Source organism: Mytilus edulis, chromosome 4, assembly GCF_963676685.1.
Source record: "Mytilus edulis chromosome 4, xbMytEdul2.2, whole genome shotgun sequence".
Lineage (NCBI taxonomy): Eukaryota > Metazoa > Mollusca > Bivalvia > Mytilida > Mytilidae > Mytilus > Mytilus edulis.
In genome coordinates, this window is record NC_092347.1 from 9,628,235 (window position 1) to 9,652,566 (window position 24,332).

Here is a 24,332-nt window from a genome sequence, read left to right on the forward strand (position 1 = left end):
TAGCCAATCCCGAATACAAATGTATGAGCAATGTACTTATTGTGTTTTATTTTTGTACTATCAATTCCAAGTTTACTTTCCACAGCAGTAACTGAGAGTGAGAGAAGGTATTTCACTTCATATCTTATCACCGTTAATTCTAGGAGGAACCCCATTTCTAACTCTTTAAATATGAATTTCCTTTGGGTTCGTGGGAATGACTCCTTTCCGTACACACTCCTCTGTTTAAATTGAGATTGTTCTTAATCTAATACGATGTTTATCGACATCTAACAAGTTGTATTGTATTTCGACTTTCGATTTTGATGGAAAATACTTCTGGAAGGGAGACAACTCGAAACGATAATATGGAAGACTCCATTTCGGCTGAAGGGGTGTTATGGGTAAACACTACATTTATTTTAATTTAAATAATGCCTATGATTTAAAATTATGCAACAAAAATAACCCTCAATAGCAGACAGACATAGAAAGAATCCCATGAGTTTCAAATTAATCAATGAAGCGGGGAATCCAGAGCAACCAGTCAATCTGATACCCCTTGAAATCAAGAAAACTATATGCATGCGCATTAATATATAAACAAACCCATAAAGGTAAAATATGGAAAAACTCCACTTCAGCTCTTATATGACAGAAATAGAATTATCGGAATCCAGAGAACTCTCGCAATTATCAAAACTTGGGAATTCCATCTGACAAGTACTAAATTTATAAAAACACTAAATATAAATACTGCTTAATTCTGATTTTCTGTGTTGTTAAAAAACACGCATATAGGTCAAGGGAAATATCAAACATGAAGATTATGAGAAGAACATTACAGGAAAGTTGTTTATGTTCAATCCTTTTGCTTGTTTTTACCTTTTAAAGCAAGACAATCATAAGAATCTGAGATGTTGCTGAATGTTTAGAATAAAACAGTTGACATGAGCAGTGTTCTAGGATTTTTTTGGCACCTTGACTTACCACGGGTAAGATCAATAAAAAAATTACTTACCCACATCTAAAAGTTAAATCCGCCAACCAATGCGGACGGCGAGCTTTAGCTCTGGGGTGAATGATGCAAAATCCTGCATTCTAGCCATTTCCTGGCACCTTTTTCATGCTTCAGAAAGTACCCTTTTTTGTGATGTCAAATGATGTTTTGTATGAAGCAATGATGACTAAAGTGTATTGAAAAGTATTTGAAATATATGGCTTAATTGTAACTATATACCTATACCACCAGAAAAGTACATTGAACTATAACAGTACTTAACTGACTTTCATACCAATAATCCACTGTAAAAAAAATAAGGGACTTACATGCAACTCTTTTTAAAAATCAGACATGCTCTTTATAAAATACTGAATATTTTTCAGGCTGATTCACTGAACATTAATGATTAAGGATAAGTCATTTGTTGCACATAGATTTTAAATTTAAAAACTTTTATGACATGCTTTAAATTATATGTTGTGAAGTTTGTCTGAACAAAGCTGGATTCGGATACGATTGAATTTTGTACAAAATTTAAAAAAACCGATTTCTTACTAAATTTGACAAATATGTTATAGTTATTACTATGTCATTTATTAAGAGCTATAATAAATGCAACTGTAAGTTTATTTTCCTCCGATGACAAGAAAAAAAATCGTTTATGTCCCGATTTAAGCACCAGTTATCAATCCGGATTTTCCGATTTTACCGACACCGTGACCGACTTTTAGAATGATAGGAGAAGAATGTGGTCTCTTTTGCGCTTGATTACACCTAGTAAACGAGTGCTTGAATAAAAGCGCCGATAGACATCGACAAAATCTTCGATCTTTTATCAAAGTTTTTTCTCGTGATTTTGAGGATTAATGCACAGAATACAATCGTGATTTAATAAAAATAAAAAGCAGATATGGGAAAATTGAAGAGGACCGGGAAATTTCAAGAGTTTTTCGGCTTCCCCGAACTTGAAAATTGACTTACCACCGGGTGACAAAGGCTAAAAAATGACTTACCCGTTGTCCTAATCCACTTACCCCGGGTAACGGGTAATGGGAATCCTAGAACACTGATGAGGGAATGCAGCCCTGAGTCAACGGTAAAAGTCTACAGATTGCTTGAAAGCAATCGTATCCCAAAAATGAAAGTGGACACATCTCTGTTCATCCTCAACCTTTATATATTTTATGTATTATCATCATATAAAACTTACATTTCAATATTAAGAATGAACACAAATGCGGCCACTATCATTTAAGACGGAAACTGTCTAAAATCTAAAATGCTAAAATTGTGAAGATTTCAGTAATTTATCATGATTTCATGATGCTAGTACCTGATATATGTTCATGGTATTGTCAAAAACAGCCCATATTTATGTACATTTGTGTAGCAGAAACATTCTACTTTCCAATAAATAACTAAAAAATTCCATTTTAACAATTTTGTAAAACTTCTATATTTTGGGGCCAAAGAGGTCTTCCTTTTAAGACAACACTGCAAACATGGCCAAAAGATTGCATCAGCATTAGAACCCCAAACTGAGAGAGCTTAAAACATCATAAGATATAAATACCAGTATTTCTACAATACTTACCTACTTGTCTGATGTTTTGTACATGTCCTTTCTGATAAAAGGATTCCCCCTTGTGCCATTCTGAACTTATACTGGTTGAAGTGTTTCCGTTACTGACTAGATCTGTTAGTAACTTGACATGTTCCTCATCTTTGGGAAATGCTTCACTGGCTATCTTTAAATAAGATAATTAACAATCATTGAACTATAGTAGACATTTAATTCAATTATTTAAGAACACATATATAAGTTTTTTCCTAATGAACCTTGCAGACCCTTGTTGATATGTTTTTATTCTCAATGCTTTTGTTGTACATCAATGTTTTCAAACATGGTAATAGTGTGCAGCTGAATTTATTTTTGTATATATTTCCTTCTTTTGGATTTTCAGCTGTTTGTTCTTTTAATAACATTTCTTTTTTATATTTACTTCGAGTGTATCCCAAACCCTGTCCGACCCACACAATGTCTTGCCCCAAGTGCCTGTAATTTAAACTGTTTACCTCTTGCTTTAAAACACTTTATTAGGAAATTTCTTGAAGTTATATTCAAGAGTCGAAGTTGTTGTATGATGATAAGTTAGTAACAAAAAACTCTATAATGACCACATAAAATACTTTTAATAAAATTCAAATTTCACTTGTAGATAAAATTAACATTTCATTAACCATGTTATAATTACATTTTGATTGAATGAGTCTCATTTTTAGAAACTATTAATTTGTGATACAATGTACCTATGAGAATGATACATACTGCACGTTAAAATACCATGGCCTTACCCCTATGCTCCAAATACTCATGTGGCCCAGAACAAATATAAATCATTGCTTTAGTCTTACCTTATATAAATTTATCTAGAAAATAACTATAAATAGCCAGAGGTTGTCTTGAAAATCTTACAGTTACAGTATGAAAACTATAGATTTTATTACATTTGAAATAAATAACAGAATAAACTAGAAAATGTCCTTTATATTTACCAGCTTAAGTGTCTGTTCATCAAAGGGTGGGTTGACAGTTTCTAATGAGGCACATCCAACATACTGCCCCACTTTATGTATTGCCAAACTGTATAAGGACGATACCATTATTCTTGAGATACATGTACCACCAAATGAGTCGTGTATGTATCCATTAAGTTTAAATATCTGAACACCAAATTTAAAGTACTATATTGTGGCAACTGGAACCAACAACTGTCAATTTCTTATATTACATTTTCCCCTGAAACAAAGCAAACATGAAGACATTAAAACACCAAGTGATATATTAAAGATTGCTTTAGAATAAAAATTTCTTTCATTAAAATTGCATTGGTTTATTAACATGTTAATTTTTAAAACCAAATTATTTGCTCTTATATTAACTTGAAGACAGTTTATATTTAGCAACAGCAATCTGAATTTTGGACAGAAGAACTAGTACTATATTTTTTATTCATTTAACATTCCACCTTCTTTAAATTTCCTTAAAACAAAATAACAAAATAAGGAAGTCATGTTTGTATTTAGTACACATCTCAAAGATCAATTAATGCTGTGATTGCAATTGAGGTTTGGCAATTACAGGATAAAATTGATGATTCTTCAATTTTTTTCTTAGGAAAAATCAACAGGACCAAATATATATTTTTCCATTTGGAACTTATAAATGTACAATTTATACACCTTATTGCTATTTGTCTGTCATAACTCAACTGGACATCACAAAGGTTCCTGTAAAGTTTTGACACCATACTGCCATATTACTACAAAATATCTGACAATACAATGGAAAAGTGATTGTTGACATTGTTTATCAACACTGGGAACAGTATATCTAACAAAATATATATGTTCCTGATCAACACAAGTAATTTAGTTATCATATCATAAATTTGTTATGAATAAATAAGCATTTAAATCTTTTTATAATTCTACTCAGACGGGTATCAGGTCCGTTCGCGCCCAATACACTTTCGCACCCTACATGTTCGCACCTCGCACGTTCGCACCTAAGGTCCGTTCGCACTCTACATGTTTGCACCCAATTTTAATTCAAATTCCAGTTGAATAATTGGAAAATCATGATTTTTGTTTTAAATTGCTTTGGTGTAAATATGTATTTATAGTATGAGTAAAACATTGAAGATTTTAAATGAATAACACAAAAGATAATTGTTTTTAACAGCTTGGTCCCTTTGATCTGAAACAATGAAACAACAAAATATAGCAATACCCTATTATAACCAAAACATGATAAAATTTATTCAACACACAAAAAAAAAAACGTAGTCAGAATCTCACTTTATTTTGAAACAAGTCAATGCAACAAAGTTATAGGAATACACTCACCAAAACATGATTAATTAACAGTTATTCAACACAAAATAAAACGTTGACAGAATCCCACTTTATTTAGAAAGGATTATTATTTTTTTTAACAATACATATCCAAAACATGATGAAGATTCATTCAACACCAAAAAAAATGCTGTTTCACTTTATCAGTTTGAGACTATGACAACAAACAAAGTTATTAAACACAAAACCAATTAAAATTGGGCGCGAACATGTAGGGTGCGAACAGACTTTGGGTGCGAACATGTAGGGTGCGAAAGTGAAAGGGGGCAAACATGAGCGGGTGCGAACGTGAATGGGCGCGAACGGACCCAAATTCACTCAGACCTAGGCAAACCTTGTTGCTTATCTTATTTGCACTCACAAAAAAGAAAGCAAACTTCAGTACAGAAATTGATTTTGAAATCTTAAAAATTCCTGCAAAAAGACTGTCATTGTGGATTTTGTGGATCAATGGGGATCGACATCATCTAGGTGACATGTCGGGATCATTTAATTTTTTCCATCATGGATTTCCTCTTTCTTCGTTTAATATCCATCATGGAATCAAGGAAAACATGTTTTCCTTTATAGCTGCAGCGTAAATAAATAAAGTTATAGGCTATAGGGCTATAGTATATTTGGGGAAAGTCGTTGCATTTCAATCAATGTTACGCCAATAAGTTTTAAATCCTAGCCCGATTTAGAGGATTTTCCAGCCACCACCACCTTTTTTGTAGGAAAAATTTGGTTGATTATGTAGGGAATTACTGAGGAAAAACAACTCACAAGAGATGGACCTAACTAAGAGTAAGATAATAAAAATACGAGAGAACCAACACCTGAAGTGGTGATCGTGCAGTAGGGTAAAAACGAGTGGATACCGCCAGGTATTCACAGTCATCTTGATAATAAAAGAATGTGTCGACAATAAAAACAACAACACTCATGTTTTTATCACATAGTATCTGTTTATTGGGTCTACATGTTTCGCCTAGTAGAAAGGCATCATCAGGACAATTATACAAAGAAATATGACAGTGAAGTACGAATCTTGCGGTTTAGCGGTTTAACCGGAAGTGTAAGTTACATAATAGTAGTTATGGTCACGTTATATAAATTTATAGAAAGTGAAAGTGAAAGTAAATTAAAATAGAAAATATATAAATAGAAATGTTAGTGTTTTCTTGCATGGTAACAGCATCTCGTGTGGTTGACACCTATCCCGTTCTGTGTAGTTAATCTCATGGGAGGTCTTTGGTGGTATTGTACGTTATTGTTATCCAATAATCATGTCAGTGAATTCCAAATTGGACAATACCTCACTGTTCATTCCGTACAATCAACTGGCTTCGCTCTGGGACCCTTGAGTTACTGCTTCCAATTGTGTCGGTAATGGTGTGAAGTGTATGATCGTTGCACATTTTGGAAATTAAAATAGCGGTAGGTCCGTAAATATTCAATTATAATTTATGTTAATGATTAAAGCTTTTGATGTGGTTTGATGTTGAATCTGTAAGAGTAAGATAGTCAGGCCCTTTTCTTTCCTCTCCTTTTTAAAAGAAAATTTCTGGATCCATCATTCATGACAATAAACCTTAAGTTTTTAAGAAGGGAGTTAAAAAATTGGCCACTCTACCTCGAAAAATTAACTAAATCAAATAGGAATTACCAATAACCAAGCACACCGTCTGACCAATAATTTTGGCGGGAAATTTCTCAATCCTTTCGATTCTTATTTCATCGATTTATTCGTCATCGAAGCGTTAAGAAATTCTTTTTCAGGTGTCTTATTGAAACGAAATGAATTTGCTTAAATGTGAAGTGGCAAAAATAAAAGATAAAAGCAATATACATGTCATAACATCGAGCTCATTTTTTCTCCTCCGGTTGATGCGGCTGGACAAATACTAATAGTTGATACAATCCGGAAACGTTCTTCTTCTTCTTTCCTCTATAACTTCCTCCAATAGTTGGAGTACACCAACCTTACTAAATTAAGGTTGGTTATGCCCTTATAATAATTAATTATTCAGTGAAAACATACCTATTTAAAAATAACATTATAAAAAATATATACAGTTAAATCCCTGAAAAAATAATAATAATAATAATAACTTCTATGTACATTAAAAATGTGTCACAGTTAAAAGGTTATTAATAGAGTTTTAAGAAAGTTTTGAATATTATTTACAGGACATACATTATAGTAAAAAATCTTTACATTCACTAAAACAGTGTTACTAAAAGGTAAAAAGAAAATATAGAAATAAATAGTTTTCAGATTTCTGCCTGCTACAGCTACTACATCTGTCTATGTGTACTACTAGGCGATATATAAATCAATAAAATCATGCATATAAGCTTATATGTCCTAAGCGATCTAATTATGCATAGCCATTATAACATGTATACTAGCTGTTATATATATGTGTGTGTGTAGCTACTGGGTATTAAAGCTAAACATGCATATTTATTCCCTTTATAGGTATAGCGCGGCACAACCACACTGACCAGTTATTCTACTATTTCATGGATTTTCTCAGCATTTAATTTTACATACAGGATTGATAGGTTTAGCGCGGAACACCCACACTGACCTAGTTGTTCTGTACAAAAGGCTTGGCGATGACTTTACATTAAAGATAAGCAATGTTTCATACTACGGAGTTTAAGACAGCAAATGAAGGCATAGCGCGGGACAGCCATATTAACAATATGAAGATTTAAAATTCGGTGTATAAGATTGATGTAATTAAGGTTTAGCGCGGAACAACCACACTGACCTAGTTGTACTGTCGAAAAATCATTAATGATTATTCCTTAGATTGTCCAGAGAATAAGCCATATTTCATTTCGTGAACTTGAAGATAGCTGAATTAAGGTATAGCGCGGTACAACCACACTGACCTTATGGGAACTAGATATTAAGAAAGGATACTCTCTTTAGATGGAGTCTATAACATAGGTTCCTGCTTAGTTCTTCTATTGAATAAAGAAAAAGGTCATCCAGAGGGAGAATATTGTTTAGAGCCAGTTGCTGACAATCCAAGATTAGTTGGGCAATACAAGTTCTCTCGTGAAAGTTAGAATTCCAGTTGCCTAGCCCAATTTTATTGATGGTAATTCTTTTGATAACACCAAGAGATTCTCTGCGTATACCTTCCAGAACGGGACAGCGAGTGAGAAAATGGATGATATCTTCTTCTTCCAGTTGACAGATTGGGCAAGTTGCATCAAGATTCATATTTGAGAAACGAGCTTTCTGCGATTGAAATATATATGTCCCTGTGCATAACCTTGCTTTTATTGTTGCTTTCCTGAGTTCGCCAATGTTTGGTGGTAGACTGTTCCAGATAGAATGAGGTTTTCCTATGTCTAAATTAGGGATGCAGAGAAATTTTAGTGTTGTTTTGCTATTGGCGTCCCTTTGAAGATTCACTTTCCAGTAGCTGTTTATCGCTTCTTTTGCCTTGCATTTCCATGATAACTTTGATGGTAATTGATCTTTCAGATCAGTCCATGGAGGAAGATTATACATGTATAAAATATCTGCTACTCTGTTAAGGAAGGTTAATTCATGTGTTTGCAGAACATATTGCCTCTCTAGAGCCTTTTTTAGATTCTCGTTGTTAGATGAAAAGATGGAGTGGAAGAGGCTAAGAACTCTTTTGTGAATTTCTGCCTCTATGGGGAGAGCACCTACGAGTAAGTATACTGCTGAAATTGCTGTACGTAAAGGAAGAGCTTGTATTTGTCTCAAAAAATTCACATGGAAATCTCTTAGCAACTTAATGTCCCCATTATTGAGTGGCAGAACTTCCAGGCTGTAAAGTAGTCTTGGTAGAACGTATACTCTATATATCATATAGGAAGTTTTAGGGTTTAGTCCATTAGTACCATGTACTCCAACGTTCATAAGAGAGTAAGCTGTTCTTCTGGCTAAGCTTATTCTGTCCTGGATGTTTGTTTTATTTTGGTCCTTAATTGCTCTGATGATACCCAAATGTGTACCTTGTTTAGCTGATGGCATGTTTTTATCATCGAGTTTGAATTGAACTTCACTCTTCGTTGTTTTTGAGTTACTATACTTATTAATTGTAACGCTTTTGGTTGGATGGATCTTGTATCTATGTTTGTCTGAGTATCTTTTAGATGTATCTAGCATAGATTGCATTTCTTCTTCAGTTGATGACAGTAGTATAATGTCATCTGCACAGGTTGGACATCCCGTAAAGTTTGTGCCGATGTACTGGCCCATACCATTCTCTTCAAGTTCTGTAAGTAGGTCGTTAATGTACAGTTTGTACAAATGGGTGGATAGAATTCCTCCTTGGCGGACTCCTTGCCGTACAGGGAAGCTGTTACTAAATCCGTTTTTCCATTTAACTTTAGAGGTAAGGTTGTTGTACATATCAAAAATGATTTCCCAAATATCTGGATCAATATTTTGGTCAAATAACTTGTCGAGAAGAATATCATGATGAACAACATCAAATGCCTTTTGTGAGTCCAGAAGTCCGAAAATTAATTTAGATTTTTGTTTTTTTGATATAAGTTCCGATTCAGAGACTAGCAGTGCTGCCATTGCTGGTGAGAGGCCACTTGTGAAGCCAAATTGTAACTCTGATTGTTTATCTAATTTCAGAAGCACTCTCTGAAGGATAACATGTTCAAAAATTTTTCCTATAATTGATGATACGGTGATGCCTCTGTAGTTATCAAGAATTTTGTCATCTTTATTTTTCTTACATACTGCATTAAGAATACCGGTTTTAAATTGGATTGGTACCTTTTTCTCAGCCAATATTTGGTTAAATAGAGAAACGAGATACGGAACAACAACCTCTTCAGCAGATTTGAAGTGTTCAGCAGATAGCCCATATTCATCGCATGCCTTTCCATTGTTCAGATTTGATATTGCCTCAGAAATTTCGGTGGGGTTGAATTTGTCTGAACTAGAATCAGATAAGCTACAGATTTCTTTTATAATTTCACAGCGGAATTGGCAGTTATTTAGAAATTTTTCATCAAAATCAGGATCGTCCTTAGGTGTTGCTAAATTTTGAAAATATTTTGCCATTGCCTCTCTTTGTTCTTCAGGATCAGTGAGTTCATGATCATCATATAGTATGGTTGTAGCAAGTTCTTTAGTGCTGTTTGTATTTCTGCGTATTAATCTGAAGAAATTTTTAGAGTTGGGTTCATTTTCCAGTTTTTTATAAAATTCTTTATGTCCTGAATATTCCTCCATTTACTAGGAACACCACATAGTCTATAATGCCTTCTAAAGCGTGGATCTCGCCACACTTTACTGAAGATGCTAAATATATATCGTTATCAGAGAATAAGCGTGGATCTCGCAACACTTTAATGAAACTATAATACTACAACTCAGCCCAATAAAGTCCTATGAAGCAGTAAGCGTGGGTACGTGGCCACACTACACTGTATACAGATAAAGGTTAACTATCCTAAATAAAACCAGCAAACATGCAGAAGAACGATTTATGCTGATCATATATATATATACATGTAAATAAACTGTAAATATCGAGGAAGTATTTTAAATTTTAAATTTAATGACGTTGAACTAGCTCATATTTTTATGCCGATACATGTGTATATACAAAACATTTTAAATATTCCTTTTAATGATGATAGATATCTACCTGTGTGACTTTTATATTTTAAAGATTAAGATATATGTACTTTTGAACTGGTGGTGGAATACTCATTGGTTGAGGTGCTCCTTTATTGGAGGAAGTTATGCAATACAAGTTACAAGTTACTAAGACTTTGAATTTTTTAAGTTTTCCAGTCTTCCATCTGAATAAATAATCCATAACTGGCCCTTCGTGGCCTTTTATATCAACAACAAGTTTTAAATATAAAGTTACAAAAAGAAACAATTCGTAAGGACTTTCCTCGGACCTGAGCCTCGGACTTCGGTATCGTTATGGCCTTTGAGAACAGGTTAATTCAAAGAACAGCTAGGCCAGACCTGAGACTACTATAAGTATAGTAGTCTCAGGCCAGACATATTATGTGTCTCTGAACAGGCTTTAATAGTGATTAAAATATTCAAAATAAAATTGAGAATGGAAATGGGGAATGTGTAAAAGAGAAAAAAAAACGACCAAAGAGCAGACAACAGCCGAAGGCCGCCATCAATGGGTCTTTATTTATATGATAAAAAAAATAAAATATGTAGACTATATTAAAATGATAATGGAAAGGACATCACACGTGAGCTGCTCTCTAAAAGGGTCGACTGTCTGTGAATGGATAGAAGATTCCATTGCGCTATTTTGTATTGGAAAAAGTAAGTAGGCTAAGTAGGTAAAAAAAAATACAACATAGTTCAGTTTCTTGTATCGGTTCCTCCATTAATTTTGGAGCCGTGACTACGGGTATATATAGCCCTGATGAGCTTACATGACCGTGGTCACCGAATATAAAAGCATATGCAATAACAAATAAACAAGACATGCAGCATTCAAATAAATAGTAACAAAACACATGGCACCACATTTAACTCCACCGGCATATACATATAGCTTGCTATTAAAAACATATATATAAAGTACTGATACAGGATTATTATTTTTTTTAAATGCAGCTAAAAACTTTCAGTAAATAAATTAAAACGTAAAAACAAAATTTCAATTGCAATGCACGCTGTTTTAAAATGCAGCATAAAAAAGCATTAATTAGATAATGTATCAAAAATTACATGCCCGAGACAGAGCAGAAACAGTTTCACGATTCCACGGCAGGACTGAACAAGACTTCTAAAATATGTGAAGCTGGTAATGTTCGGTCCTGAAATGGTCCGATAAACTGGCTATTCAGTAAAGAAGCAGCATAAAAGCTAAAATGTTTCTTTCCATATGAGGTAGTTCTTATCTGTGATATTTCCCAAATGTTACAGTATCTAAAAGGATATTTAGTGTGTTTAATGTTTTAAAAAAATCTGTACAAAAATAGCAAGCCAAAGACCGGCAAAAATAAAACGATTGCTTAAAATCGAAGTATGGAAAATCATAAGTTTATTAAATATGGTTAGATAGGATCCAATTCTCTTGAGAATATTCAGCTTTTGTGATGCCTTTCTACACAAAATAAGTATATGTGCCGCATAAAATATAGTTGGTATCATTATCAATTTCAGGTAACTTGACGGTCCTTCACATGATAAAATATTTTTGCTGAATTTGGAAACAGATTTTTTGCAAACGGTTTCTTTTCCCTACAGCAATAACCTGAAATTTATCAGGATTTGCCTGCATCATATTTTCTTTGAACCAATCAATCAGCACTTGAGACTTAGTTTTATAATATATATGTTGTGTACAAGTTATCATTTTGTACAAATTATAATTTGTACAAAAATATTGTACAAATTATAATTTGTATTTTGACTTTGTACAAATTGTAATTTGTACAAAAAGTGCTTGTACAAATTACAATTTGTACAAACATGGACAAAAATTCACTTATAACTTGTACAATTATTTATCATATGGATTTTGGTGAAAAAAGCATCGATACACATTATTAAAATGCTATTAAATGACCACACAGTACACCTAAGTTACAAAATCAAACATTAGTTCTTTATCATTCGTTTGAGCAGTTGATCTAGTGATTTATGGAATCAGGTATTACAAACCATCTTTTGACTCTCAAATCGATGACGACCTGTTTTACTGGCATTTTAACTGCTTTGTGTGACATAGCTTACGTTGAAGCTCAAGAACCGTTGCTGTGAATAAACATGTGTATTTCACTGCTTCAGTTGGACTTCAAATAAATATCCAAGAAAGAAAGCGAGATTAAACACCCCATTTGGTTAAGGAATATGACTATGCTAAAGTCAGGAATATGTCAGTTGTTTTTCTGCCGTTTTTTATCAATTTTTTTTTTCAACAAGGATCTTTGTTTTATAAATATCAAACTTAACGGAAATCAGTTGAGACAATCTAAGCTTGAAAAAAACAACATTAAACGTATGCAGAACAGACAGACAGACTTTTATTTTATAGTTGGTGTAGTATTATAAAATCATCAGACCCAATGGCATTGAACCATCAATCTTTTCACAAACAAAAGTGAAGCTGAATAAGTCATATAAATCCAATCTTTTGATGTACCAATTACAAATATAAACTATAAAATTGAGAATGGAAATGGTGAATGTGTCAAAGAGACAACAACCCGACCAATAAAAAACAACAGCAGAGGGTCACCATATAACTTGTTTAAAGAAAGATTTGATTGTTTTCATGGACTTTTTGAAATAACGAATAAGTGGCAACATATCTTTTGAGATCCTTTTCACGATCATCAAAATGCTATACACGATCTTTCACGATACAAAATATCAAATTTTACAACTATAATCGTTTTTGCAAACTTTCTAAATAAAACAAAAATCCTCAAAATAACGATAAGAACTAATCAAGCAGTACTATTGAATGATCTCTTTTTTTTAAGAAAAAGTAGTTTATGTATTAAAAATTTGTATACAAATCCTATTTGTTTACTTTTTTTCTCTCAAAAATTTCGAAGATCAATCTGCCTTTTGTAGTTGTGAAAAAACGGTGTATTTTGTTAATTAAGTTTAGTGTGTGGTCAGTTAATTACAATTCTATCATGTGAATCAATGCATTTTTCACCAAAATTCATATTTAAAACTGTTGTACAAGTTATAAGTGAATTTTGGTCAAATTTTGTACAAATTATAATTTGTACAGGCACGTTTAATTTTGTACAAATTATAATTTGTACAAAGTCAAAATACAAATTATAATTTGTACAATATTTTTGTACAAATTATAATTTGTACAAAATGATAACTTGTACACAACATATATATATATATATGACATTGTCAAAATCAAGACTGCTAAACTGAGACAGAGTACTGTCGTCAGCAGAATTGTATAAGGTACTAGGTTTAACAAAGATATTATTTATAAGGACTTTGGAAAAAAAGGACGCCAATATAAAGCCATGTGTACCACCTTTCAGATGGCAGCCCAGCTACCCAGAAACCTGTTGACTTTAATGTGTTGTCTTCTGTCAGAAATATATGAAATTTTAACAAAGATACAGTATGTGGGGAAACACCATCTGTTAATAATCTATCTAATAAAATATTATGAGGTAAACAATCAAAATGTTTTTGATAAATCCATAAGAACTGCAGCTATATATATATAAAAAAAAAAATCCAATGTCTATGGCTTTATGACAGTCTTCCGGTGATCTTAGCAGCGTATATAGATATAGGAAGATGTGGTGTGAGTGCCAATGAGACAACTCTCCATACAAATAACAATTTAAAAAGTAAACCATTATAGGTTAAAGTACGGCCTTCAACACGGAGCCTTGGCTCACACCGAACAACAAGCTATAAAGGGCCCCATGTAAAATCTGTACGAGTCTTTGGTGCAAAAATCTGTCTGACGGTGTGTGAATGATTTTTTCTGGTATAGCAACAAGATGGTGTCTGATCTTGTAGATCATAACCAGGCGTGTACGTAATATGCGTCTTTTTATATAATTATTGCCGCAGTTAAGTGTGTTTAGCATGTTTTCTACACTGCAAGCTTAAAGATACCTGTTGAATGCACATTAATCAGCTCTCATTTGAACCATCTTTATCTTCGAGATATATTCTTATGTGTGTTTTTCAATTCAAAATATTTTATTGTTCAAATATCAAATGTACATTTAAACAAAGGGATTGGACAAAAGGATGTGCCTATACAAATCCTTTCCCATACAAGATGGATTGGATAACATGCATGATAGTATATAATTTTCTGATAAGTTAATATATCATACGTTGTTGCAGTGAGTCAGGGGAGGCAATTCCCCCACTTCTTAAAGTATTTTATTGTGTATACGTATATAAATAAATATGTTAACAAAGTCAAAGCAAGACCTACTTAAGGAGGTGTCGAATTTTATACCACATTAATAAGTGTTGGTTAGGAATCAAGTAAATCATTAAGTGATTTTTTACTCGAAAAATGTGTATGTGTGTGTGTGTGTGTGTGAGGGTGGGTCCCAAACTGAGCCGGAGTACTCGAGTTTAGGACGGAAAAGTACTTGGTATGCCTGGCTTTTAATGTTTTGGTTAGATGTTGTCATGTATCTGCTACTTAAAGAAAGCCAAGTGTTTCATCTTCTTTGGAGATATCGTCATCTACATATTTGTCCCTTTTGGTGTTTGACTGTAGTGTGATACCTAGGTATCTTAAATATTATTGTGAAGAGTGTAGTTATGTTGTAAAGGTTGACGTTTAGTTGTGACCGAGAAAATAGATCACTTGCCTGGGTGGAAGGCCATCAACCAGTCCACTTCCCATTTAGCTGCTGCTCCAAGATCAGCTTGCAGTTTGAGGCTGTCACCATGGGATTTCGCTGTCATTCATATGATACTGTCATCAGCAAATTATTCTAGCTTGTTATGAGCTAGTATTATTCGAAGGTCGTTTAAAAAGGCCAAGATTAGGACTGGACCTTAGACGATACCTTGTGTGCTCCATTTACCTGCAACAAATGCAAGTTAATGATAATGGTATATAGTTGACAGGTTTATGTCTATCCCCCTTTTTATATGCCTTTGCAACTTTTGCAAGTTGTCAGGTGTGATACCAGTTATCATTTTTTTGATTTTTTTTATAAAGATTTTGAAATATTTTGCAAATCATAAGTGCGATTGTTGCCTGCATTTATAAGATTAAGGTCTCTGGTGTTACCTGGGCCGGTGGCTTTATAAGGGTTGATATTATGTACGAGCTTTTGAATCACTTTTGATGTTCTATGACTATCATTTATATTGAAGCTTAAGGAAAAAGCTGAACTATCTGACAGAACTGAATATGAGTTAGGGTTCAAAACAGAATTACCTGATGAGAGGTATGATTGAAAAATGGTTCTAGAGTGATTAGGAGTATCACATATCGGGCATATCCAAAGTGCTGATGAATTTCCAAACTTTTCATACATAGATGGACTTATATTTACACATCCAATATGACACCATTTATCGCAATTATCACAAACAATAGCATCACTGTCCCAGGTACACTCATGCGAGCAAATAGAGCATGGATAACTGGAGTCATTCAAGTTTGATGGGCCAGGGTTGGTTTCAACCTGGTTGCTTAAAAGAATTCTAATCAAACTATATATGGACAGATTGATGTTTAGAAACCCTAGGACAAGAATACAGCTACATTTCTTGTAAACATGTGATTTACAATATACAAAATGTCTATGAACAGATATCATCAAAAAGAATAGTTGCAAAATTCTTTTTGTTTCCGTATTCCGTTTCCGTTCCGCATTCCGTTCCGTTTTCCGTTTCCGCCGTTTAGCAACACCCCCTGGGCCGGTGGCTTTATAAGGGTTGATATTATGTACGAGCTTTTGAATCACTTTTGATGTTCTATGTAAATCCCTTGACTGTAAATTTCGTATTGGGTTATTTGTGGTTGGGGTAAATACAGATTGAAATTGTTCATTTACAAGATTTGCTTTCTCAGTAGTGTCTGTGACTGATGATGTTGTCGTCTTTCTTTAATGAAGAGATGCCAGGCTTGTCAGTTCGTATGGACTTTATTTATGTATTTGAAAAGCTTTAATGATTTACTCTGGTTTTATGTTGGAATATCTGGTTTATTTATGCAAAGATCACATATTGTAATTAGTTTGTCAATATATTCTAAGTAGTCTTTTCTTTGTTCTTGTTGTACTTGAGCTATCGTCTTCAATATATTTCTCAGTGTATTAGCTGTGTTCGCTTTTTGTACTGTACAGGTCATTTATTAAGGCAGTAAGCGGCTATTCACCCACCTACTTCTCGTGTTTTTATGCAAATAATCATCGGGAACAATTGGTAGAAAACAGTCAGGCACCTACTTCAAGCTGTGAACGCTGTTGAAAATCCTGCGTACAGTAACTTTTTCTTGTATATTTGACCTCTTATTTTGTCTGAGATCCACGGTAATCGGTTTTTGTTTCGTAGGATCTATGATGGAATTTTTTTTTCGGCAGAGTTGATGAGTTTAGATTTAAAGATTTCCCACTTTTTACTTTTTACTTCTTCTGACTGTTCTCTCTCTGTTACTACTTTCATCTTCCTCTGTGTCCGAAACATATTAAGCCAGTTGTTTAGATGTTCCGCATTCTCCCATTTTAATAGTAAATTGCTAAGCGGTACAGTGTTTGTTGAAACCTTTTTAAAAACCAGGGTTGCAATATAAAATAAGAAGATGTGGTATGATTGCCAATGTCCGTCTGTAGCCCGGCGTCGAATGCGTTCATGAAGTCATGTAAGGTGACGAATAATAAACTCATCATAGATACCAGGACTAAATTTTGTATATACGCCAGACGCGCGTTTCGTCTACAAAAACTCATCAGTGACGCTCGAACCCAAAAAAGTTAAAAAGGCCAAATAGCGTACGAAGTTGAAGAGCATTGAGGTACAAAATTCCTAAAAGTTTTGCCAAATACAGCTAAGGTAATCTATGCCTGAGATAGAAAAGCCTTAGTATTTCAAAAATTCAAAATTTGTGTTTCGCATGAAAAGCCAGATCTGAATATATGGTTGAGTGATGTTAGGTGCTTTCGGGATGTTTAATGATGTGCATGTTTACATGTAAGGTTTTCAAGAAATTTGCAAGGTACCGATGTTAATGATACCGGTCTGTAGTTTTCGGTAGCGTATTCATCTCCCTTTTTGAAAACACACGAAATGTTTGCGTTGAGCCAGTTTTCAGGAAGTATTCCAGTGTCTATTTATGATTGGAAGATGGAAGTTAGTCCTGATGTTATTTCTGTTGCACATTCTTTCTGTATTGTGTCTGGAATACCGTCTGATGCAGATGCTTTTGATGGATTCACATCTTTGAGTAGTTTTCGAGACCTTTGATAGTTATTTATAGTAATGTTCAGATATGGTTTCTTCGGCATTTTTTTTTATTATTGTTTTAGGAATTGATGTTGATTAGTCTATTGTGATTTTAGATCAAAATTGTTGGATTAAAATTCCAGCCTTCTCTTTGCTGTCACTGATAAGTTTCTCTTTGTTTTTTAAAGGTGATACTCCGGTATTGTCTGTTTTCCGGGATTTGATGTACTTGCCTTTGGTTTTCTCGTTTGAATTGTTTTACATTATTATTTCGAGGACTTTTATAGCTGACTATGCGGTATGGGCTTTGTTCCATTGTTGAAGACCGTACGGTGACCTATTATATAGTGGTTAATTTCTGTGTCATTTTGGTCTCTTGTGGAGAGTTGTCTCATTGGCAATCATACCAAATCTTCTTTTTTACATTCCAGAATGATTTTGTATTGTTGGTTCGAGGCCTTTCCTGATTGCATCATTGATGTAAGAGTATCCTGTTTTCCTAACCTTCTGTTTCGCTTCTTTTTGGAACTATTTGTAGTTTGTCCATTTTTTAGTTCGTTTAGATTGTTGGTATATAGACTTAATTTGTTTTTAACTTCCTTTAGCTTGTTTCTATATATAGCCTTGATTTGATTTTTAGTTCGTTTAGCTTGTTGGTATATAGCCTTAATTTTATTTTTTACTTCGTTAAGCTTGTTGGAATAGCCTTATTTTTTTTACTTCGTTTAGCTTGTTGGTTATGGTATAACCTTAATTTGTTTCTTTTTTTAACAGTTTCCTTATTTTGTGGTCTATCTACGGTAAGTTATTGGAAAAAGTTATTTGTTCTTGGGTCGGATTTCCATAGATTGACATATATTTGTTCCGCCTAACAGAACTACAGCTCGTGTTTTGTTGTAGTATTAAATGATATTGGTGCATGTGTAGTTTTGTTCATCCAACTGTAAATCATTATGATTATTATTCACATTTTTTGTTAAAACCATGGTCGTAAAATGTAATACTTGCATGGTAAAACAAAACACAGATTATAGTTTGAATTCGAGCCAACTTTCAAGTTTGTCATGTTTATATTTATATACGACAATAACTATTGGTTTACATAGATGCACCGTGTCTTTTATATCTTTGGTTAAGGAAATTCACTAACATTTGTACCAGATAAAATAAAAAAGTTTTCAACTAAAAAATGACCCACTAAAGTCATTTTTGTTGTAAACAAATTATGCTAAATATCGGAAGTTTGACCTTGCCTCTAATGACAGAACAAGTAATCGTTTTAAAAAAGGCAATATAGCTATTTTGCATTTTGCCGGTCTTAATTAAGATTAAAATAGAAGTACAGAAATTAAGAATAGAAAAAATATAGAAACATACACTCCAATAAGAAATCTCTTTACAACTTTGTCTTCTTTAAACATGTATACAAAACGTACTTTTTAGAAATTGTTATTCTTTACCTTGATAAGAAGTCTCTTAAAATTTGTCTTTTTTTTTTAAATATTTGAGAAAAGCATAAATATTAAAATTGATACTAGTTCTTTTTTCTTTAATAGGAAATCTATAAAAAATAAACTTAACTATGAGCATTGATACCAGTACTTTTTTACTTTACTAAAGGAACTCTAAAAATATTTCTTTTTAGACATGTATATATAAATACTCATAAGCAAAGCATACGAATCCATATACAAAAATCGACATGCTGATTAAACTTTTAATAAAAAAATATCCTATTAGTTTTGAAACAAAAAACATACCCAACAACCTCAAACTGCTTAAAAAGAGCGTTTAAAAACCAGTGCCTTGTTTTTTGGGGAATTTCTTTTCAAGTTTGGCACCAGAAAGGTGCTGCCACTGCAGACATGAACTGAACATAACACTTTTTTTTCTTTTTCGTCTGCATCACCTTTGAACAAAATGCAGATATATACATTTCAGTATTCAACATTCATAGAATAAATGCTGTGCAATAGCTATAATTCTCATGATGCATCGTGTGTATAATAATTTGTTTTCGATAATCTTATAATACTGTATTGCACCATAGACTATAGATTATGATAAAGTGTTTTTTTCTTGTTTTCGTCAATTTTATAGTCCTCGTTTCACATTTCAAAGTACTCCAAAACCTGCTGTAGCTCTCCATTTCAGTCGAAAATCTATTTTATTTGATAACAAATTGGTTGTTTTCCATTTTCGAACGTTCAATGTCCAACAGAAATTAATGCCAGGTATTTATAATGTAGGCCTACATGTAATTAAATGAGTGTAGTTCACCAAACTCGAATGACTATAAGGAAGGTAAGGAAATCTGAAATAAGACCGCAAAAAAGCAAAACTCTATATATATGAATCGCCATTTTGCGGGCTCCGTCAAAATAGCGCTTAAAGGGAAATTCCGCGATTTTTTACTTATCATCTAATTATGTTCATCTTAACATAAAAAACACATTTGCAAAGTTTTAAATTTATATTCCTTCCAATAACGGAGAAAATCAAATATTTGTAACTTTTTTGGTTGAATTCTCGAGTGGGTCGTGACGTTTAGCCCGATTTGTTGAATTCTGGGAAAAAATAAAATCTGTTTAACTCTTATAGCTTATCAACAATATACGTAATTAAAAGCGCACAGCTGACGAATGGTCGTAGTTATTAACCACAATATAAGAATGAACGAAAATGAATATGCATATACCGTTTTGTATTGATTGAATTAAACTCCTATAGAATTGTCTCTAGTAAATGTTTTCGAATAAATTTCATTAATTATTGTTGAGATTTTTTTCATAAAATGTTTATTGAACATTTTTACTGATATTGAACTGAAAATATTTCAGTTCTATTTACCGTTATTGTTTTGATAATCATTTCAATGCAACTAATGTGTGAGCAGAGTGTGTATATTATTTTGTAAAGGTCACTGTATATTTCTGGGCTTGAAGTCAATTCTTTTACCTTGTAGCTATTTAGCCGCAGGTGTGAGTTCAAGCGTACACAGGTAAGAATGTTGTTATTTGGAAAGGATAAACAGAAAGGATTAGAAAGAGTATGCTGTATTTAATACACTAAGATTTAATACACGATGAGAATAAAGATACATTATTAATGTGCGTATTGTTATGCGTTTACTTTTCTACATTGGCTAGAGGTATAGGGGGAGGGTTGAGATCTCACAAACATGTTTAACCCCGCCGCATTTTTGCGCCTGTCCCAAGTCAGGCCTGAGCCTCTGGCCTTTGTTAGTCTTGTATTATTTTAATTTTAGTTTCTTGTGTACAATTTGGAAATTAGTATGGCGTTCATTATCACTGAACTAGTATATATTTGTTTAGGGGCCAGTTGAAGGACGCCTCCGGGTGCGGGAATTTCTCGCTACATTGAAGACCTGTTGGTGACCTTCTGCTGTTGTTTTTTTTCTCTGGTCGGGTTGTTGTCTCTTTGGCACATTCCCAATTTCCATTCTCAATTTTATTTATACAATAATTAAATTGTGTAAATTAATTGAAAATAAAATTCAGATTCATAATTCCGAAAGTGTATAAAAATAAAAGGAAACAGTTTTGGATTACTTTCTTAGCGGCAATTGGCGTAAAGATTCAAATATGAAGTAAAAAATAGTAGTTTTAATCTTTAATAAAAACTAAATGCAATATTTCCCAATTTGATATACCATTGCACATCTGTTTGATATCATTGACTTTACCGGAATTTCTTAACTTGTATTCAAATCTGGCTGTGTTTAATGCTCATAAAACAATCGCAATTTTTAAGTTTTTAATTGAAAAAAAAATACAACATACAACATGCATGATTTTTTTAGTTTCTTTTTAACATTTCATTCCTACATAATTAAATTCATTTGACAATCATTTACACGAACTTTTTGTGAAAAGAATACCAATGATCTAAGCTAAGGCGTTATTTTTTTTGAGGATTTTTGTACATTTTTTTTTTAAATTCTATGATAATATTTGTGCAATGTTGAACATGATAGCCGTCATTAATCCAAATAAGTAATAAAGTAGTTGTAATAAAACTTATATTTCAGTCATGTATAACTGATATTGACGAATTTAGAATAGTTCGTCCATACATCGTTGTTCTTGAAACAATCATTATTAGTATACATGTAAGTTTCCTGACGTATAAGCGCCATTGAGGATGAGCTCTAGAGAAAGCAGACTAGTAGCGTTTCGTTAGTTTGTTTGTTGGGAAAGGAGAGGAAATGCAACCACTTGTACAGATAAACGACAGAATTACCATACAAGCATTTATAGTCAACACAACCAGAAACAGTTCCCATCGTTGGACGGGGAATATGAAGGCTTCCAAGAATGAACAAGTGACATGTCTAACTCTGAACAGTTAGAAAACGGACTATCGACATTGAAACTGCATGCATATATACGTATACGTTTATGATAGTGATGAGTTCTTGCGTCTGACAAAAACTAAATTCCTTCATGGTTATATCTTGCCATACGTTTATATTTGTTTGTAAGGTGATTACTCAAAATCGTTATTTGAAGATGTAGATTCATTTCAATACAGAAATTTCGTCTATATATTAATTTTCACAAGTGTATACCACGGAGAAGCTCTGAAGGTACATTACTCCCATTTTGTTTGGGTGTGAACCATCGATGTTTACAGCAATATCAAAGAATAAGATGATGATGGTAGAAATAACTATGGGCGTCATGTGGCAAATATTACATGCATATCGGACCATGAGTTGTCAATCTGTATGAAAAGATTTCCAATACAACCATATTATTGAGAAGGAATGTTTACATGCTATACTCTCGTACTAGTATTACAGAGTTCTTGTGGCGTCCACCTTAGACACACATCTTTTTAACGATGTTTAAAAAAAAGACAGAACCAATTTAATGTCATATTTCCCTTGAATACCAAGAAAGAAAATCATCCCGAAATTAATTTGAAACTTTGATACTCAATAGTTTCCCAGCAAAATATTCAAATCCCTTGGGGATAATTAGTGTTCGTCCAGTGGCATATATAACAATTGTGATGACAAATTCCTTCCTTTGTTCGAGAACAATCTCATTGAAATATAAATCTGTGATTTTACTATGTCCACAACTTCGATGAACCAAAGCAAATTATACATCGAAATCAAATTGGTTCTCTTTTTCTTCTTCTGGTATACAATAGTCTATCGACATTCGATGATTACATACTGTTGGAATACGTGGACTAGTCTATTTACAAAACTTTTACCCCAATTTATTCAAAATATATGTTTTTTTCTTATGTTCAATGTATACATGTATATATTTGAAATTGCGCTATAGTTCCGTAACTTTCTACCCAGTCGTATAAACGAATCGTCGACAAGTGCGTACATTTTTTTAAATCAATATTTCTGGTATGTTCCAATCTGTCCTTCACTATTGACAATGAGTATATATTACATTTTCCCAAATTCACCCTTGGAAAAAATATTTAAATAGATTTTAATTTCATCAAATCTTATTTTTTGGGGTATTATTTATTTTTTTATGAATAATATTCTTTACACCAGAAATGTTATTTGTAAACAAGCGTATGAGTTTAGTAATGACAAGTAAGACAGAGTTGTATATTATACATCTGATAGTTCAAAATGGACAGTTATAAGTTATCCGCCGTGTACACTGATCAATGAGGGGGGTCAAGGGGTTTAACTGTTATGCTGTTATGGGGCAATTTAATTCTTTGTTATCTGTTATTTTGAAAATATATTTGCTGTTAGCTGTTATTGTCTTATTCTTTGTTAGCTGTTATTGGGCTTTTAGTTTTTTTGTTATCTGTTATTGTGATAATGTATTTGCTGTTAACTGTTATTGAAAATTGGAATGTTAGCATTTTTTTTTGACAGTCAATATTCGGTATAAATTGAAGATCATTGGCCATTGGGGTCTACCACTACTAATATGTTTGTCCCGTATTCAGAGAAGGATTCCATTAACATATACCCATCACAGAAGTGAGGTCCAGGACAATTCAAGTATATCTTATGATTATCCTTTGTAATAAATTCCATTTTTTTATGAATGTGTATTTAGAATTATCTTAATTTTTTGTATGAGAATAATGTTCCTTGTTTTCCGTACGAACATATTAAATTAAAACAATTCTTAATATAACAAAAAGGAAAACATATGGCCAGGAATATCTGACAAGGATCTCAATTAAGGACTAGGTCCTAATAACCACTTAACCTTTTATATAATATGGTACATAGACTCAGCTCTGTAATTCTTTTCAAAGCAGAACCAAATGCATTAATTGTACATGAAAGTTCCAACCATGTACTTGGGTCCAAAGCTGCACATAACTCATTACAAACAAAGATTTATTTCGTTTCAAGCCATTGTTTCCCTACTAAACTATGTATTCTACTTACTAGTACACTTGGTACAATCAAAAACCTCAGCTGATAAAAAATTGTTCCAATAAGGCCTTTGAAAATAGTGGAATAAATTGCTTTTAGAGTGTCAAAATTCGTTCGAA

The 24,332-nt window shown here is 32.9% G+C and overlaps 1 protein-coding gene across 1 annotated transcript in view; it reads right to left on the bottom strand.

The window, feature by feature from the left end:
* LOC139518912 (uncharacterized) overlaps positions 1–6,800 on the bottom strand; it is a 64,756-nt gene extending 57,956 nt beyond the window's left edge. Inside the window, exons 1-3 of the mRNA XM_071310596.1 lie at positions 6,732–6,800; positions 3,539–3,782; positions 2,577–2,730 (exon numbers count right to left, since the gene is read on the bottom strand). Of these exons, the coding sequence (XP_071166697.1) occupies positions 2,577–2,730; positions 3,539–3,646 (262 nt within the window). The 5' untranslated portion in view covers positions 3,647–3,782; positions 6,732–6,800. The remainder of the gene's footprint in view (positions 1–2,576; positions 2,731–3,538; positions 3,783–6,731) is intronic.
* Positions 6,801–24,332: the final 17,532 nt, after the last annotated feature.